The following is a 21,321-nucleotide window of genomic DNA, read 5'->3' on the forward strand; positions in this document are numbered from 1 at the left end:
TTTGTTAGGGGGAGGCCAAATCCAGTAGCCCAGTAGTATCCTGGGCTGCATTAGGAAGGGCTGCACTGCCAGCAGTTCGAGGGAGGTGATCTTTCCCCTCTACTCAGCCCTGGGGTGGCCACACTTGGAGTACTGTGTCCAGTTGTGGGCTCCCCAGCATAAGAAGGATATGGAGCTACTGGAACAAGTCCAGCAAAGGGCTACAAAGATGATTAAGAGACTAGGGCATCTCTCATATGAGGAAAGGCTGAGAGAGGTGGGACTATTCAGCCTGGGAAAGAGAGGGCTGAGGGGGGATCTTATCAGTGTGTATAAATAGCTGATGGGAGGGTGTAAAGAGGATGGGGCTAGACTCTTTTCACTGCTGCCCAGTGATGGGACAAGAGACAACAGGCACAAACTGAAACACAGGCAGTTCCATCTGAACGTAAGGAAAACCTTTTTTATTGTGAGGGAGACAGAGCACTGGCACAGGTTGCCCAGAGAGGTGGAGTCTCTATCCTTGGAGATACACAAAAGCCATCTGGGCAGGGTCCTGGGCAATGTGCTCTAGGTGATTTTGCTTGAGCAGGGGGGTTGGGCTAGATGATCTCCAGAGGTCCCTTCCGAACTCAACTATACCGTGATTCTGTGATAGCGGTGAGGCTGTCACAGCTCCGTGTCCCTAAATTCATCCAATAGCAAGGCTGAGCATACATTCCCAGTAGGCGCCCACACAAACACATGTATACAACATATATATACATATACACATGACTGGCCACACAGATTAACACGGACAGACACACTCAGCACTCACATAAACACAAGGAGTACCCATGTCCTCATCTTGGTCCCCTCTCTGGCTGATCAGGAGGCAGGTCTGTAGTGGGGCACATATATACAAATGCATGATGTGGATCCCTCCTGTAGCTGGGCTTCAACATTCAGTTTGTCCAGTCACTGCCCCTAGATCCCCAGTTTCCCAGTTGCTGGCTCATGGACATATGAGTCTCTGAGGCCCATAGCCACACTCCAGTTGCTGATGCAGATCCCCTTATGATCACGAACACACACTCAGAGACACAATCCAGAACCTGGGTTTAAAGACACACAGTCCATCTAGAAGTGTATCCTGGTATTATTTGAGTTCCTCCATCTGCCATTGTGTCTCTGCACCTTTGTGCGTGTGCAGAGGAGCTTTTTATCACAGAGCCTAACACTTCAAACCGTGGATAAGATAATGCAAATGTGGGTGCAAAACTGCTGTAGGTAAATCAACCCTCCACATTTGCTGTAGGTAAATCAACACTCCACATTTGAAGTAGGAATTTTCACCTTACAAAAACCATCATTCTATTTTAAAGGGCCTGCTTCAGGGCCTGCAGCTAGCTAGCACTATTTGGAATCTAGCCCTTGTTACTGTTGTTCAAGGAAGAGCTGCTTGAAACAGGAAGACTACTTTAACTGTGGTGTTGTATGCATATACATCATCCGTCCTTCTGTGGTTACAAGGAATGTCGCTGATGCAATTTCAATCAAAATCCTGGTAGCATAAACATGTAGAATACCAGTCTATTCTTGGGCATGTCAGTGATGTTGGGATTCAAAGATCAGATGAAATTTCCATAGCAAGCAAACCTGCTGTCTTGCTTTTGGCTACAGCCAGAGTACAGGTGTCATGAAAACAAGATAGAATTTTCATAGAGACAGGGAATTCAGACTGAAGTTGGAACTCAGTCTCTAATCTGGTAATATATACATCTACATGAAGAGTTCATTTACATTGGAACACTCTCAGTTTGGGTGTGAAGTCCTACTTTGCCAGTCTCCACACTATTTTTTGATGTGGGCTATGTCCTAAGTGTTCTTTCTGAGAAAGCCCAGGTATGGAGGGTGTAGAGTGCTAGGCTGGTGCACACATTTTGTTAATGCAGTACAGCTGTTCCACTACGGATTTTCTGAACACCACGGGCTCATCATTCTGGTTCAATTACAGTCCTCACGAGAGGTCATGCATGGGTTTGCAGCCTGTTGTTCTTCCTCACAATCTCATATGTCTTTCGGTATACATATATCACCCTCATCTGAACAACAAAGAAAAAGTTCTTTCTCCTGGACTGTCTTGTTTCTGTTGCTGCACCAATGTTGTGCTGCAAGGAGGACCATCAGGCATTGCATAACAGTATAGGAGGGTGAAGGGAAAAAGGAACAAGAGAGCTGTAGTGCATATGTGTGATGGGTAGTAGGGGGGTTGCTACTCCACTCTCTTTGGCAAATTTTCCTGTCAGTAGCATAGTGCTATTTTAAACACGCTGTCACAGACTATCAAGAAACACAACAGAGAAGCAATGCTTAACTGAAAGAAACTGAGAGAGACATGTTGGATACAAAATGCTAATTTGGGGCGTTTATCGGACCTGCCTCTCTTACAGCAAGCATGAAGAAATCTTTGGCAAGCATTATACTATCCTACCCACTCCAGTGCATGATCCCGTGCCCGGAGTCCTATACTACAGGCTCAACAAAAGGACTCTTTCAATATGATCAGGCAGCTGAGCAACTGAAGAAATGATCCTCCTTTTGAACTAGACATGGACATCAGCACAGAGCTCACCTGCTTGTCTCTGGGATGGTCTGTGCAGCCATCCAGTATAGGCTGAAACCAAACTCAATGAACAAGATGATCTTTGGACTTGATACAAGTACTCATTTTAGTGGTGAATGGGAAGAAACTAAAGTCTCATGGAAAATAGATTGCTTTAGGGGTACACACTGACATTATAGAGATGAGCAGAAGTGGGACAAAGCACCCAATGTTGGGAAGAAATTTCAGAAGCCTGTGCACAAAGGGGAATTCCAGTCATGAAGCATCAGTGACACGTATAACAGGCTAATTAACAATTATACTAAGCAATAAAGTACATCCCAACTCACACTGCTTGCAAGATTGAAGTGTATACATGCATAACTGAAGTATCTTGGCCTTTCCTGGCATCCCAGAAGACTCAGGCATATAGTCCCCTACCTCCAAGCATTCAATCAGACTAGCTGCTGCATTGGCAGTTTTAGTACTGTGGTGTTTTCCTTTTGAATGCAATCATATTGTCTCTTCCCATTAACCGGTGTTATTACTGTAATATTTCTTGTAAGTACATCCTCATGAATAACATTTGCCTCCCCTGATTATTTTTCAGAGTTCTTCCTTCCCTACACTATCTCATGCAGTGGGCTAGCAAAGGCACAAGATGTCACAACAGGGAAATACCTGCCTACAGTTCTCAACACTTTTGTCTGGTTGCTTCCCCATTTCATGGGTAATGAACAATAATATCGTATATATTCATAACTAAAATATAGGATTTGGCATGGGCTTAGGCAAGGGTATTGACTAATTGGCACTTAAGAATGAGACAAGGACTGCTTGTTTCTTCATTTGGGGTAGGTCCTACCCAGTGGTGATATGCCAGTATTGGTAGAGATCTCTGTCTCTTTCACAGCTGCCTGGAACTTCTGGACCATACTAGAGTGTTCTGATTGTCCATAATAGCATGGTGTCAGCAAATATTCTTTGGCACAGGAATTTGATCAGCAATATTGTTAAAATATCAGAGGATACTTGGCATAGCTTGGCCCAAACCAAATATTTCTTTCTGAAACAACTACCAGGCCTGGATCAGAAGTTAACATGGGCCAGCCACCCTGTTTTGGAGGTTAAGAGAAATATGGCCAGACAGTGCTAGTTGGTTTCAGTGCCAAAGAACAGGCACTGACACTATTTTCCTTACTAGTTTAGCTGTGCCCGCTGAATTCACTTTATGCATCCACATATAAAGTTGCAAACTTTGTGCTGTAAGTAGCACTGGGTGTTTGGCAGATTGGGTCTGGCTACCAATATATTGTGTACCTCTAAACAGAAGTAGAGATTGATGAATTTGCTGTCTTTGCCTCTACAGAAACAGCTGCCTCACCTTCTCATGGGTTGCCTCAAAACTCTCACCGTGAATCCTCCAACAGCAGACTGCTTCTGCTATTGAGATCATGTTCCTCGAGCACAGATAGATGAGGAAAGATCCCTCATCTATCATGCCCCAGCATAATTTTGTAGGACTGGAAGGTGCGAGGGTGCTAACAGTGCTATCTTCAGGGGGAACAGCGGTAGCAGCTGGACCTACTCCAGCAGAAACCATCAGGAAGAGCTAGTCCAGCCTGTGAAATGATTCACAGAAGATAAAGCAGTAGCTGAATCAGTAAGTCTTTGGTCTGAGACCCCAAATGCTCTTCCATATGGCTCCAGCCTTGGGGGAGGAGTGAAGGGAACAGGACTAGGTGCTTCTAGATGCTAGGGCTGATGGTAGCACAATCTACCCCTCCCTGGATCCACAATAGTTGGTTTGTAGGGATGTAGCCATGGCCCCTACTAATATAAATTAGGACAAGAAGACCTTGATTCTTGTGGGAAGAGGGTTGGGTTTTTTTCTCCTTAATAAAATTAAGAAGATATGGGAAAGTAGGACAGTTAATTTTCTCTTGTTGACTGGGTGCCCTTTTTTTGGTTTTGAATTTGGAAATAAAATGCTGGTAAGGACTGAAGCTATGTCTTTTGCCTTTCCATGGATTCCAGGATTTGTTAGCTTCTCCAAGATGTACAACTATGTGCCCTGGTGGTCACCCTACGCTGAGGCAGGGCACCAGGGTTCAGAATCTTCTGCAGGATAATAAATTAGGCCAACTAAGGAGTGGTGGGCTGTGGAGGGAAACCTCTACCAGACAGGTTTTGTGATGTTGAAGGGGAAACTTGATTTGTAGCATCAATAACTGTCTGCTCATTGGGTTGCCTTGCTCCATGACTACGATGATTCCTCATCCCATAGCCTGTGGTTTGCTCTAAGGTCACTGTGGGCGAGCCAGAGGACAGATTTGTGTTCCTGAAACAAAAAGGAGGAATTTCCCTTTTTGGGACTGGGTCAGGAAGTTGTTAGTGGATTAGTTATTGGAATTCTTTACTGTAGATGGTACTGAGTTCATTACCCATTCCAGAGTTGAATAGAGCATTAAGGGCCTTGTAGGGCCCTCTTAGATAGGGTTCACTGCTAGGGTTCACTGATAAGATTCATCAGAGCATTTTATTGTTACTCAGACTCTCTTAAGAAATTTCTCTTTCTGATAGTTAGGCAAAATTACCAGAATATTCTGAAGTTGCAAGGCTTGTAGTGTAATTAAAAATTACTAGAAGATTTTCCTTCAGTTTTATTTTGTGGTTTGACTGGAATGGTCTTCTTTCAGTTTTGTCTATTGGAGGTTGTCTATAACATAATTAGCAAGTCAGATATATGAGATTTGTTAATACAAGAGATCCCCAGTATAATACAGCAATTTTGATGATAAGACAAACTGTAGTATTATAAAGAATAAAACCTTGCTGACTACATGGTTCTGCTAGCCTGTTTTACTTGTTTTGTTGTTGTTGTTGTTGTTTTTTGCTTAGATGTTTAGTGTAATTCACTGACTGAAATAAACAGCTGTCTGTTGATGGCACTCTGGTGACCTTCTAGGTCTGGAAAGTTTCAGATTTTTAAACTTAAAAATATAATCCAGGTCATATTAAAATAAAAAGTAGAGTGCCTAACTTTTTAAGTTGAAAAATCTCAGTGATTCAATCAGAAAGAATAGAAATGAAAAAGATTTATTAACAACTCCCACCTGTACAACTGCAAATGAGTTCTTGCTTTCAGATTTAGTTTCATCTAACTCAGTGATTTCCTGAGTTACCACTAACTTCACAAAGTCCCCTGTGACCCTTTCCCTCACCTCTGAGTTCTGGTTCTCTGCCTCCTGGTACCCTCAGGAGTGTCCCGGTTTCTTTTCATGAACTGCAAACTCCTATATTGTTGCTAGATCTCTTTCTCTGACTCCTTCTCACCTTGCAGGCCAAGTTTCTTTCTCTGAGTATACTCAGCTGTTGCTCAAGCAAAGATCAGTCTTCTCCTCAACCAGAGAATCCTTCCTAACCCAGCTTTCTTAAAAGAATAAAAAATGGCACAACTGAGAATAAACACATTAAACAGATACAGCCTGTCATGCCCTGCATTCACGTTTCTCATAGGTTGGATGTCTAACTACAATTTGGATGGGGTAAGATGAGAGCTAGGTAATGAAAGGATGCTGAAAACCTCCAGCGTACCAAATACATAGTATCTGGCATGAGTATCCATCAGGATATTGTACGGTAGTGATGGAAAGGGGAGTTACCTATAGAACATGTTTTATTTTACATATATACTTTGTTTAGATAGTCTTTCTTGAAATACTGTTCCAGAGTTAGACTGGTACCTACCCTGTTAGATTTGGAGTCTCATCTACTTGGGCAAAGACTATAGTAGCAGATAGTGGAAGTTTTACTTCATGTTAGTATATTGTGTGTTGTGTATTTACTGTCTTTTTGGGTTTTGTTTTGTTCTGAGAGCAGGGAAAAAAGACTACTTGTTTGCTTTTGGGCTGCCATGCAGGGAGGCAGGTGGAGCTGCTTGGGAGATCAGAGAACAGCACCTTCCATGAAAGCATTTGAGCATACAGAGGGGCAGTTTCTAAAATGCTGAATGCGGCCATGAGTGAATAGTCCATGAGTCTGTGAGGCACAATAAGCAGGGAGCATACTAAAAGACTTGTGAACTTGATTGTAAGTCAAGTCTGGGAAGTGACAGAGACTGAGAGAGGCTATGTAGAGTTTGTTGTGACACAGAAAATGACAGACAACTGCTGAACTGGAAAGCAAATCCGTAAGGACACTGTAGTAGGAGGGAAATTTGTTATTTCACCTTTTATTCTAGGTTTTACCATGCAGCAGATGTCAGTTTTCTCCATTTAAAAAATAATTTATTGTAATGTAATGTTTTGTATTCTAGTAAAACCTGGATTTAGAGATTTGGAAGTCTCTTTGGAATTCATGTATTTGATATGTTCAGTTAACAGAAGAGATGGGATAGTTCCATTTTAAGAATCTGACTGACTCATGGACTTATTATGTGGTCCCCAAATAGCAGACTCTTCAGTGGAGAATTTAATGGCAACTATTTTATTTAAATGTTTTTATAAAGAATGTAGAAATTATTTCCAGCAAGTTATAATCATCTGTCAGTCCAAACATAGATTTTTGTGTTCGCATACGTGAAACTATCCATAAAACGTTATAGTTAGTTACTACAGTTGGTGTTTGGGTTAGATATGTATATAAGCAAACTGTGTCTATGCTATCTAAATATCTAAATGCTTTATAAAATAAATGTGAAAGATTAATTAAATGAACAACAATCAGCCAGCTTCCATGGCCATCAGAAATATAAAGACATTATAAATGCCTCTTGCTGATATCATTTAAAGGCATACAGAAATGACTGCAAATGAAAACCTGCTGAAACTTCCGAACTCAGGGTATTGCTTTGAGACCTCAGCACTGAACTGACAGAGATTTGTTATGGAGAAAATGAGCTTTTGCTGAACTAACTTCCATTTTGCTAAATCCTTCAGATATGTGGAATATAAACCTAGGAAAATATATGGCCAAGAATGACTTTTTGACTTTCTTGATGTTAGACTTGAAAAACCTATTAATGTGAAATGATTTACAGGCAATTTCAGGTGACTTCTTCAGACAGAAAAAAGTTTTCGGTGATGATGAATATAATGCTGTGAAATTGATTTTATGTACTTTATTGATAAGATCAAGTCCTGTCTGACAGTAATTGTATGAAGTGCCTTATTGGAGCTATATGTTAAGATTATACATTTAAGAAAATTGTACAATGATGTGACTTTGTGCTGGTTCCATTATAAAAATAGGTTATTACATACAGATGCATTAAGCTAACCTGGAGTCACATTAACCATTAAAGCAGGATCGTGATGCATAGCTATTAAAGAAAGAGTTATCTCAGAGATAATTTTTGAGACTATAATGGTGCAATATTAACATTGCAAAATGACTCCTTGCTTTTAATCTTGCAGTTTCAAAAAGTACCTCCTACTTGGCACTTGTAGCAGAAAGATATATCCATTAATAAAGTGTGTGTATGTGTACAGTTAGTGCTTGCCTGAGAGGTTCTTATTAGCTTTGTCTATAAATACAGTCCACAGTTATACTGTAGGGTGAGAGTTTCAATAGTAAATAAGAAATGTATTCATTAAATTAATGGGATTTGTGTAACTAAATTACTTACTTGGTTTTAAATATATCATTCTCAGTGCAAAAAAGGCTTAGTGCTGCTAACAGTTAAGCATATTAGAAGTTCCTCTGAGCCCAGTCTCTATATAATGATGTCCAGCTGCTTTTATGTGTTGGAAACTTGCACGGGAGGAGCCGACGGAGGGAAGACCCAGACGCTCAATATGAGTGATCAGTGTACTTCAACTTTATTAGGTGTGGTCTTTCTTTATATAGTATAGGACTAATCAGGCTCATACATATTGCAAAAGCTGAGCTCCTTATTGGTAACAGCAATTTGGTTTACCCAGCAACTTCTGCATTACATCACCCGCAAGTTCCCAGGACTAATCATTGATAACACCTTGGAGCCAAGGACAATGTGTCCTTGGCTCTAGCTGTTTTTACTCTCATACGGGACTTGGCTCACATCAACTGTGTGCGATATGCACTTAGTTCTGCTTCCTTTATTTGTTCAATCTTCACATGACCTCTGCCCTCAAGCCAGTCCTCCACATTTATGTTTTTAGACATATGAAGTGTAGCATATGGTCAGACACATTTTATTGGCTGTCATTCTAAATGCAAGCAGTACTCTTTTGGTTTGGTGTTTTATATTGAAAGTTCTCATTGTGTTTTCCTTTCTCAGCTGAATTAGCTATTGTCTGCTGAAAAAATATATATGTATAGTATAATGTAATATAATGTGTTAACATAAACAGTTTTCTTTCATGATCTGATTTCAGGTTCCCCTGGACCATCTAGTGATCACAGCAGTGGAGCTTCATCACCTCTCTTTGACAGTGGTTTACATTTAAATGGAAACTCGACTAACACGGTAAGCAAATTAGTAATAAAAACATGATGTAAGCTGTGTAAGTTCGCTTTCCATTCTGAGCTTCAGAATGTTAACATAGGACTATACTAAGGATTTGCATTTATTTATTTAATTTAAGGGCATAAAAAATTCTGAAGATTCTGAATTCACAAAGTAACCAACATGGGTTCTTGAATTACTAGGTTCTTATTCGGAAAAGCTGGTAAGAGTGACCACAGTAAGACTGGGTCACTGTATTGGGGGATATGAGTACATGTTAACTTTTGACATATTTTATTGAATTTAATACAGCTAAAGATGCTGACTTACACATGGAATTCTGAAAAGAATGTAAATTGAATTACTGAAACAAACATTCATAACAGGAAAGAAAGCGAGAAAAAGGGAAAGAAATGAAATGAGAAAGCAGACTTAGGGAAAAAAATCGGTTCTTTAATATGGAAGATAACAGTTCTTTTCTCATCAGCAAACAGCTATGATTGAAGCATACGTAATATCATGAGGGGTTTTTTTTTTCCCCTTTTTGAAGTAAAAAGACCATCTGGCAAAGCCAAAGATAGGTTGTCTTAGTAGGTGGACATGTTGCTATCTTTTTAAAATTAAGATGGAAGATGGAAATAGCAGCTGTACAAGGAGAGACCTTCATGGTGACAACTCCTTTAGCTCCTAACTAATTGCAACTGTGGTCTTTTCACTTCGATACTACATTTTACAGAAAGTATATCCAGAGAATGGACTGCAGGCTGCTGCTTCTATTTTTCCTTTTTTTTTTTTTTTTTGGCTCAACAAAAGATATCAGTGTCTGCTCCCTGCCGTAGACTTCTCCCACAACTTTGCACTTTTCTGAGCATTGTCTCTCTAAACTAGTCCTTAAGGCTGGTTTTCGTCTGATCGAAATTCTGAGATTCATCTATGCTGTGATACCTGTAACTTAGGGCCCAGGGTCCAAACTGAGTCTAGGTTCAGAAAGTTTCATGCTTATTTGTTTGCAGTTAATTATTTCCTTTCGGTTGTGTTATTGTCTTACCAAGGAACCCCAGTCAGTCATCAGGGTCCATCACTCTGCAGTGCCTGAAGAATGCCTGTGTACCAGGTGCTCTGCAAGCAATCCATTTTGCAAAGAGCATATGTTATAAGAAGAGGGCTATGGTCAGAGGATTGCATGTGATTGCATTAGCATGTTTTAGTAAATTAATGCCTTTTAAGTACCAACATGAGTGTTCCATAATAACTTACAAAAATTATTATGACTGTACTTTGGGAATTACACATTTTGAATTCTACACATTATAAAAGTATAAATAAGTGGCTGGAGATACTTAAATTTGTAAAAGATTAATTTAGAGTTGCAGTTTACAAGGTAGCACACAAAAGACTGAGTAAGCTTGAAATACAGACAGAAAAACAGAAAGCAAAGAAAGGAGAATACTTAGGAACGAATTTGTTTTTATACAGAACTTACTCTCTTTTTCTGAAGTTTGACATAAACTCACATGGGAAGCTATGCCTAAGCACCAGACACTATGGCCTAGAAGTGAAATAAAGCAAAACAGTCTATATTTTATCTAGCCAACTACTGTGGATACAGGAAGGGGTAGCTTGTGCTACCATCAGCTCTAGCATCTAGAAGCACCTAGTCCTTAGTGCTAAAGGAGGAGCTGACCTCAAGGCCGGTGATTACAGGTCATGTACCTCCATGATTCTAACTACAAAACAATGGGGAAAATACAATATGGATATTTTTCTTGCTGTCCAGATGCCCTAGATTTCCAGGCCGGCCCACTCAAGAGAAAGAAAAAGTCTGAAATAACTTTTAATAAAGACATATAATGAAGGTACAATAAAAATACCATTGAATTATTATTATTCAGTAGGATAGTTGCCAGGCACATGGGGAGAATGTGGTCATTTTTCATTTGTTTGAAAATCCAGCTTCCTCGAGATAAGGTAAATGGTCTAAAAGTGGTATTCTGATAAGTGAACTGAGACCAAAGTAGACCATGATTTTCTGTGTGTTCATGTAATTTAAGAATGCTAATTAAATTTTTATAAAGTGTATGATGACTTTGGTTGGTTAGATGAAACTAAATAAGCATTTAGGATTTTCTAAATTGCTTTAAAATCTTTTTTCCTTAGTTACTTTGTTTCATCTATTAAATTAAAATGTTTTGCATTAAGAAAGACATTGTCTACTTCATCACCTGCTACAGCTTATAAAAAATTAAAAATACAAATGCCCAGCTGATGGGACCTGTAAGATGCTAAATGTTTAATTTGCTATGCAAGATCCTGTTTTCAGAGAGAGATAAAGGTATGGCTCAGTCAAGCCCGTAAAAGGCAAAAAAGGAAAAGGCTCCAAGAAAGGGGATGGACACCCCCATACAGAGAGTAAAAGCTATGCTGACGGATACTTTTAGTAAGTGATCGGGCTATTGAGTTGAGATCCAGTTGCTGCCCTACATCTAAAAGCTTCAATGGTTTTATTTTTTGATTGCTTATATGGCATCTTCCAATTCAGTATAAACACACTATTTATCATTCTGAAGTTTTATTTTATTCTCCATTTTTACCATCCTGTAGCTCACTTTGGAGAAGTTTCAAGATTTCAGATCAATACTTTTTCTATTAGAATGGTTTAGCATGTGATGCCAGCAGACTCAGCCATTCCTTGATCTGAAAGTCCATGATTTTCTCACTGAGAATGAAAGCATTATAGGTATAGATCTTGAAGCTTTAAATTGACTTTCAATTTACACTGCATCATTTAGTAATGTATGTGTATAAAATGTAACAAATACAAAGAATAGTTCCCTTACTTAGAAGGACAGTGCTGGTTCCTGTCATGAAAGTAGTCATCAATATCTGCTGAACAGAAAAGAAAAGTGTTACAATAGATGAGCATAGCTAGGTACACTTAAATATTTTGGACTGCTGCTGGGCTGTGGACCTATATGAAATGAGATAAATACACTGCAAATAAGTGCACTCCTTTTACTTCATGAATAAATTTGAAATGGCTGTCTCTTTTCTGCATACAGGGAAAAATAATCTTGAATTTTCTGTTCTGATTACACCTTTCAGGAATAGTAGCAGTAGAAAAATAGGCTGGAAAAAGACAATTAATTAATGCCTTCTTACTCTACTAATATAGAATTGTATATGAAATTATTTTGATATTGAGTAAGAAAATTGTTTAGTTTAGATTTAGTTGTTCAAAACACTGTATGTCTCTAATTCGGATTAGAGTTGATTGGGACTTTCACTCTGACATTATTGAAATGAGTAAATCGTATCTTTAAAAGTCTTATCTTTTAGTTGCATTGATCCCCATAGTCAATTCTGTTAATTCTTTCACCAGACATATTTCTTCTGGTGTTGAAACTGATGGTTGTTTGTCATTTCTTCTGCACAGAAATTAAACACTTTTTAATTTACCATTGAAGTTTAATTCAAATATGTTTTATGATTTTTTTTTTAAACTTAGAGCCTTAGCAACGTCTGGTGAATGGAAATACAGAATTGCTAAGGTCTTATTAGCTGCTAAATAAGTGAACACTGAGCAATATTTATTATTTTATGATATCTAATACTAGTAGAAAAAATTCAGTTAAAACTCTGAAAATTGATCCAATGTTCACATACTGTCCAAGAGGAAGGTTTACATTTTTCAAGTAGGACTGGCCTTGTTCTGTTCCCATTGGAAAAGAAATCAGACCAAGAAAGGTCAGATGAAAGGTTCTGGCTTTGTGTAGTCTTTGTTGAGACTTCTAGCCATAAGCATAACAAAAAAGTGCAGCAGTGAAACTACGGAACTAAAATGCCAAGCGGAAAACAATAACTTGAGTTGCATTTTGTAGCTATTCTGGTTTCATTTATTATTTCTACAAATTTTTCCCATAAACAGCTCTTTCTTGTTGTGAATAAGTTGTTTTCATATTTCTTACAATTTTATTTCATTTTACTTTTCATCAGTAGCACAAAGGAAATGGCTTAGAAGATAAATAAAGCTTAGTTTATTACTTAGGGTTTTTTTATCCTTTCCCATATCACTCGGCTTATTTTCTTTATCCTTGTATTGTCTGCAAAATTGTCTGCAATAGCTGAAGTTTGGATATACTCACATTTACAGTATAATTTCATATTAATCTCAACATTTTTTTCTTTACTGTTCTATTCCTTATATATCTATAACATAATGTTTTGATTTCTGAGTGCAGTTATAATTTGAGGAGCGGCACAATTACTTTCTGCTTTTTGTGCTGAAATTAAATATAAATTACTCTGTCTCCCCATGACCGTCCCCATCTCCCCCCTTCCTCCCCCCCCCCCCCCCCAAAGAGTATATCTAGAAAGGCATTCCAGGCAAGGTCATTGAGGTTAGTCAGGAACCAATTAGATACTAGCCTGAGGGAAACAAATTAAAGAAAAAGGTGCAAGATTCTGTCAAATAGTCTATTCTCAAAAAATATCTTAGGCTTTTACTTTACTGAGTCATTAAAAAAAATAATGTAATAGTACCTGGCAGCACAAATATAATGAAATATTCATTAATATTTCCATTGTAAATCACTTCTGGAGAAATTCATATAATTGAAAGGTTTTTAGTTTGTGCCTCACTAGTAGCAGAATTACTAATCCAACTGATTTAAATGCATAGCTACTGCAGTGAACAGGGCAGCGTAAGCCACTAACACATACTGATATACAGACTCTCATGTAAACACCGCATATAGGTGTTCAGTGTCTGCAAGAGCAACCATTAAATTAAAAAACCATTAAAAGTCTGTGAGAGCAGCCATTAAATTTCAAACGCATACAGGTGAGATAGCCTTAGAATCAAATCAAAATGTTTTTTTCTGTAACAGAAAGAGAGGGGGCAATATCTTGTTTCACATGCTGTTTCACATTCTTCCAATTTAATTAAACAGTGTCTGCCGATTAAAATAATGTAGAATAGAGCTGTGTAATTAAAAGTTGCTGCTTTCACTGAATTTTAAAGACCTCAAATTACTTTTCCAAATTGTTATTTCATCTGGAAGACCTTGTTTCCTGTATAGAAGCCTTTATCTACTAAATGATTTGGTGATGCATGCTTTACCACAGAATTGTGCACTTGCATCTAAGCATTCCATTAAAAATAAATAAACACCAACCCTCTGCTGAACTGATGCTGCATCAAAGGAATGCATAGGTATTTTGATATCATCATTAAATGAATTTTGAGACTAGTCTAACACTCTGATTGACTCCTGTTTACAGCAGCTATCTCAAAAGTGTGTTTCATTAGCTGGGCATCACAAGAGTTTCAAGTCATGTCCCTGCTCCTCGTTGAACATTTGTAATTTTGCTGTTCCATGATTAATGTAAGCTAATGTAAGACTCCGCTACTGCTAGATGGAACAGTCTTAATTTCTTCTCCGACTTGTCCCCAGCCTCTGCTTCCTCTCTCTCCCAAGAATCAGTAATGTTCAGCCATACATTGATCAGATCAGTTCACTGTTCCACTGGAAACTAATCCTACCTATATATATGGGTATACATATATACATATATATGTATATACACGTATTTCAGTCACTGACCTGACTGACAGCTGAAGAGAGAGAGGTCATTCAATTCATTGTGGGTTGTGTGGTTTCTGGTGCTGTTGCAAGAAATGTAACAAGGAAACATGCCTGAGACAAAGACCAGAAGGTTAGAATAACTGCCATCAGCACCAGCATGATTTTATATCAGCTTAAGCTGATCATGACACTGCATGCTAAGGCCATAGCTTTGTGTACGTTTAAGTTTGCATTAGCCAGCAATAGTAGTGAAAGAAATTCTACCTTCCCCTAAACTAGTAATTCTCATCTATGCCTCCTGTGTACCTTTTCATGCTTCTGCAGTGAACTAGATTGGGGAATTGATCTAGGTTAAAACTGAGCTGGCAAAAACTTCTTCACGTAATTGTACAAATGGTGTTTGTGCAGAGGGTGGAAGTGCTGCATGGTTTTGACAATGATGCTAGAATATGCAGGCCTTAGAAAGTGAAAATTACATGAAATTATAGCCTCATTTAGAGTGGTGCAGCTTCACAGGGTGTTGGCTGGATCTGAGGCTTTTAGACTATACAGGATGAGCTTTCCAACTTCTCAAGTTCTGCCACTCCACTTCCAATTTTAGTTATCAGTCTACATTGAACAAACCCCTGAACACAATTTTACTAATCAGAACTAATGTATTTGAGCATATTCAAAGACTTGTACAATCTCATTGGAAATTATAAAATGCTAAAGCCCCTCCTCCAGATTAACTGTAAGACAAATCAGCCTACTTTGAAAAGCTTGTTACATTGAAAGCTTTCTTTTGAGTATGCTGTAATATATCTGGTAATGGAGGTTTGTAGAGATGTAAAGATGCAAGAAAGTTAAATTTACTACACTCAAAGTTTTACTAAATCCATCAAAAGTGATTGTCCAATGTTTTCAGTTATAGCTTTAGAAAATGAAAGTATTGAACATAAGGGCACTTTTCGGCACTTCAGCCTCAGGGTTAAGTTTATAGTTTCAGTATAGTTTCCGTTTATAAATTTCAAATGTTGTATTATCAAATGTTGTATTAATGCCGCTAACATTTTCATATACATATTTTATAGAGAAAGATTTGTTTTTCTGTTCAGAACTTTTCAATAATGCTTACTAAACAGTAAATAGCAAAAAAATGCCTTAGAAGATAAATAATATCATCCTCATAACCTCTTATTTTATCCAGTGTCAACAGCAGGCAGTAATCTGGTATTAGTCATGCTCTTCCATATGCATGTTCTTGATAGAAAAAACACTTTTACAGAACAAGTTCAAGAGTTTAATAATATGCTTTGAAAGATAAATTCTCTAAAACAAAAAATGGATGAATTCTGAATTATCGATAAAGATCTTACAGAAGGCAAGAGGAAGTCACAAAAATTAGGCTGTAATTTTTCCTAGTGGGTATCCCACTTGATTCTTAATCATTTTCTTGTAGATAGTTTTAACTGTCAGTCTTCACCAAAACAATAACTTCATTGAAAGTTAAGTTTCAATATAAGAATTTAGCTGCCCATATGTATTTGATCCAAGTTTCCTTGAAAGTTGTAAGTGTATATCTTGCCAGTCTTTTGAAACCTGCAAACATGCAAGTTAGCAAGTAATTGCAAAAATCAAGGGATTTTGATAGAAGATTGAAATCTTACAGAACACAAGCCTTTTGTGAAATCATTTCCACCGGTTACATTAATAACTGGCCACATTATGTAAAACAAATCTTCTTACACATGATAAATTTTTAAACCCAACTTATTAAATTTTTAAACCTGTAATTTTATTTTTGAACATTGCTTTCATTGCTAATGTTTTGTTTTGTATTCCATTCAAATATTTACTGAGTAGTAAATGCTGGGTATATCCAAAAGGCACATTTTGGGAAATCGGTTTATGCCTTTACCATCCTCAGTGGAGAAACATCATTGATAGAAGGAACAAACCAGTACCAGCCAAACATATTAGCAGGTTGAGAAGAAGTGATAAGGAACTCAGAGTACCCCCAAAAGAATCACATCTTCCTAGCTATTTCTTGCCCACATCCTTCCAGTAGGATTCTGCAACAGCAGCAGAAATTGCTTCAAATATCTCCAGTTTGCCAGAGCCTATCAAAACAGGAGGTTGATGGGCATTCAGTTATCAGGAATATCTGGAAATGGAAGCATTCCAGAAAGTGGAAGTGAGGTTCCTAGAACCTTTTTTCAATTAAAATTTGCCACCAGAAGTAAGATTGCATTGCTTGGAATGAGAAAGCCTTGAATCCTTGACTTGTCCTATCATCTTTACTGTCATACACTGCAAGAGACCATTGAAAGCTCAGATATTGCTAAAAAAAAGGTTCTGCCCTCACTTTCTTTCTTAAAGGTGGTGACAGCAGAGCAAGGCATCATGGTAGTAAAGAAAGAAAGATAGCTTCTTTAAAGGGAACAAATACTTGATGCTAGTCAGTTTAGTCTTCTAAGAATAAACCCTACCAATAATTGTTGCCTCTGTTTTTTTGCCCAGTTGTGCTACGACAATGCTTGCAATAGATACCTTGCTCTTCCAGGTGTATTCCTTCATCTTCATCCACTATAAAGACTTTGCAAGACCTGCCTTCCTGCAAAACAGATTATATTTGCAGTATGAAGTAAAGAGCATATTTAAGTGCAAGCTTAAGCACGCTGAGTAGCATGACCCTGAGTATTTTCTGCTCCCAAAACTGGCTTAACTCAGCTTCAACCTGTCTGAAGCCTGTGTTTAAAGAAAGAGCTGTGTCAACCTAGAAAATCACCGTTTCAAGGGGCAGCCGTAAGAGAAATTGCAAATTAAATTACTAGGGAAGATTCAGAAATACTTTCCTCCAATAACATGATATTTCCCCTGTAGAGATTTAGAATCAGTGGCAGTTTAAAAAAAGCAAGGTAAAACAACTGATTGCCCACTCTCTGCAAATCGTATATCACAACAAGATGAAAAGTTGACAGCCACAGCCAGCTGCAATCCTATTTTCTCCCTTCCTATGTTCTGATAGTGGAAGGTTGATTATAGAGACATATCTAATTAAGGCTCCCACTTAACAGAGGATGTTTTATTCTATTTATGGAAAGACTTCTTGGTTGACCCATAATGAGTTGTTATAGAATATGTTTAAAAAAACAACAAAGCTCTCATCTAAATTGTCCTTCATAGGTCAGTAATTGCTAATGGGATACAGAATCGTTCCCTCCTCCAGGTCAGCAGCTCACATCTGTCCCAGGTGGGTAGTGATTATGTGTCATTACAAATTGATTCTTGTTCAGTGTTCTGTCAAAAATGAGATTTTTCTGCTCAATCCATTTCCTAATGGACAGGTGTTACAAACAAAATGGCATTAATTGGCAGCATTGTTGGTGGTCTCAGCAGAAAGTCAAAGGTGTGAAATGGACCAGAGGATAAAAGATGTGATTGCAGAGGTGATCCCTAAACAGCTATTTTTTTTAGTGCTTTGGAAGGGTGATGTGGAGAGTTGCAACATGAGCAGCAGCTGTTTAGTAGACAGAAGGCTTGAAGGGCAGCCAGCTCGGCACACTGGACTTTGTCCTCAAAACATGCTCTTGACAAAATACAAGATCAGAGGAAATATATAGCGTTATTTCTATGGTATATTCTCTACACCTCCAGTGATTTCTGGCATAGGGACTTCCTGAGCCGGAGTTTGTATCTTTGCATTTAGCAGCCCTATTTGGATTTTGATTCCATATATTTGTATTTCTTGATCACATATAAACTTTTAGCACCTACAACTTTGTGGATGAAAGTTTCACAGCCTCACTCTATGTTATGTGGAGACATACATCCTTTTTTTGTTTTTACCCTGTTGCATTTTACCTCTATTTGATATCTCTGCTTCTTATATTAAAAGACTCAGTGAACTATTGTTTCCTAGTCACTTTCTTTGCATTTTTTGTGGCTTTATAAATCTTTGCCATACACCCCCCTCAGCAGTTTCTTTTCTAGTCTAATGAATCTTTGTTTACTTACTCATTTTCATGGAAGCCATTCCATACCTTTCAACATTTGTTTTTCCCACAAGAGCAAGATCTTTTTGCTGAGCAGTAATCACCTGTTCATATCCTGCCACAGCATATGGAAAGTTAATGTTGTCTTTTCTCAAGTATTTGTTTACAATAATTTTGTCTGTCATTTTATCTCTTGACTGGAGAAATATTAAATATCATGAGATTCTTTATTTTCATTTTGATTTTCTTTTTATTGTTCTTCATTACTTGGTATGCTTAGTAAACTTGGTCAGTCCAGCATTCACCACCTTGTCCAGTTCATTCATCAATATGCATAGGTTGGGCCACAGTTGTCTGTGGGAGCCTGATAATGCCCCTCCACAGTGAAAAATGGTTATTAATTGCTGTGTTTTGTTTGCTATATTTTGCTATATTTTAGGTAATTATTTATCTGTATTTATCTTGCCTTATTTCATAGCAAATTAGCTAAGAATCTTTGTGTGGGACAAATGATTTTTGGAAATCCAAGTGTGCCTTACCAAGTGGTTCTCTCATATTAGTTGACTGCTTTGGACAACTCTGAAAGATTTGTGAGACGTGACCTCTGTTTGCAAAAGTTGTGTTGACTTGATTCTTCCCCAGTTTGTTATGTTTATCTATGTGTTCACTAATTTTGAAGGGATAAAATCAAAGGATGAGTGTCAAATTGAAGTGTAATAGGTTACAGGACAAGCTGAACAAAATGAAGCGTTGGTCCTATGACAGAGTTTACTTTTTGCATGGTGGCCTATGGCCATGTGTATGCCCTCTTTTTCTCTTAAGAAGGAGGGGTCAGGCTCTACTCTGTGCTCCAACATAAACTGGGTAGTAGAATATGTTTTAGTACGAAGTAGACATTTGAGAATGTCACCAGCTTGACCCCTTTGTATCCTTTCCCTATTCCTTGTCATTACAGACAGGCTTTTAAGTTTAGATTATCTAGATCTGATCCATATCTAGAGAGTGGAGGGGAATGGAAAAATAGGTGAGGATGCTTCAGAAATTGTGGTACTTCTTTACTTTCTGATTCCTGGATATAAATTCAGTGATTGTATTCAAGCATTTATGTTTGACTGTAATAAACTACCTTCAGGTTTATGCTTAGACATTTCAGTTTCCAGATAGGCACTTTAAATTATGTTGATCATTTTCAACTTCGGATTGCATGAGGTTATGTCACAAAATCATTTGTACAGAATTCAAAAATATGCAACAGATTCTTCACTATGATCTTATAAAATTTATACAAAGCTCTGGAGACACCTTAGCCTTTTGAGGCTAATTGTACGGACTAGAATTAGTCTATGAACTTTATTATTAAGTATTCATACTGCAACAACACCAGGAGATCTCAATCAGATGAAAGCTGGATTTTCCTAGGTACTTTGCAAATACTCTAAATGAAATTCTTTTCCCCAAACAGTTTGAAGCCTAGGAGATATTTTAGTATTACCAATTCTGGCAATTTCATTACAAATTTTTCATTTACTAGAATGTGTTCCTCAGTCACTAATTCTCAGTGGTCCTGTTAGAATATGAAACTCACTATTCTGATTTATTTAAAGAAATAAATAGAAAGATCAGCCCTTGCTGACTATAAGAGCTTTAGGAAAAAATGTTAACCCTAAAACCTTATGAGCAAGAAAAAGAACTAGAAATAAAACAATTCTCAGAATATGCTTTATTTTGAGTTAAGTTTTATGGCCTTTGAACACCAGGGCTTAACAGAGCTGAAGCCAGGTCATCCTGTAGTTTGTCTGCTTTTGTACGTACTACTCAGTGCATATTTGTGACCTTTTTTTAAAATAGCCAGCTTTCAACTACATTCTGTACTGGAAAATTCTCTTTACAACCTGGGATAAGTAATTTTGGTTCAGAGTTAGAGAACATAGATGCCTAGTTTTGACCTTAATAGCTGTGTCTGTGAATCTGTCTCAGCTGCTTCTCTGTAAATAGTATTCCTATCTTTTTAAAAGAGTGCAATGCTCAGATGTCATGATAGTGAGGAGATAAAAGTACCAGTGAAAACTTTCCAAGTTATCATTTTTATGCACTCTGTAAGAAGCTCCTTGCTGTTCTATTGTTCCCATTTAATAATTCCCATTTTGCAGTACATAATCATGATCATAAATCCTGAGTGGTATTCTGAACAATGAATTCCAGCAGTTACTCAGCTGTTTCTAATTTAATTGATTTTTGCCTGTAAACACAATTTTCAAATCAATTGAATTGCAACCAAAACCAATTGCCACCATTTCCTTCTAAATTTGGGCATATTTCTGTACTTTCACTGGTGTAAACCTCTGTTTTTACAAATGGTGTAAACCTCTGGACATTATGTCATAAAGAACAAACTACATATATATACATATATATACCACTGCATATATATATTAGTGTTAGTGGTTCTGTTACACCTTTAACAATCTAAAAAATACTTTCTTTTAATCATGTTTCATTCTGTGGTGCCTTCAGGAACTAATTAAATAATTAGGTGTGATACATAAGAGGCAATATATATTAGGAGGCTGAACAATCTCCATATAATCTCTACTTTAGGTTTGGCTAGACCCTTTTATCAATGACAGTATGTCCAGTCTAATTCCCCTAACTTCATTTGCAACGGCATTTGCACACATTTAATTTAATGTTATATTATTTTGTTTGTTCTCATAACATGAACTAAGTAGGTCATACAGGTACATATTTATTTTCACTGTTCTG

General features: G+C 37.6%; 1 protein-coding gene across 1 annotated transcript in view; it reads left to right on the forward strand.

Annotated features, from left to right (window-relative positions):
* The window catches only part of LOC135326297 (gamma-2-syntrophin-like), a 128,497-nt gene that overhangs the window by 54,265 nt on the left and 52,911 nt on the right, over positions 1-21,321 (forward strand). Inside the window, exon 5 of the mRNA XM_064504177.1 lies at positions 8,926-9,017. Coding sequence (XP_064360247.1) covers positions 8,926-9,017 — 92 coding nt within the window. The remainder of the gene's footprint in view (positions 1-8,925; positions 9,018-21,321) is intronic.

Source organism: Dromaius novaehollandiae, unplaced genomic scaffold (genome assembly GCF_036370855.1).
Source record: "Dromaius novaehollandiae isolate bDroNov1 unplaced genomic scaffold, bDroNov1.hap1 HAP1_SCAFFOLD_27, whole genome shotgun sequence".
NCBI lineage: Eukaryota > Metazoa > Chordata > Aves > Casuariiformes > Dromaiidae > Dromaius > Dromaius novaehollandiae.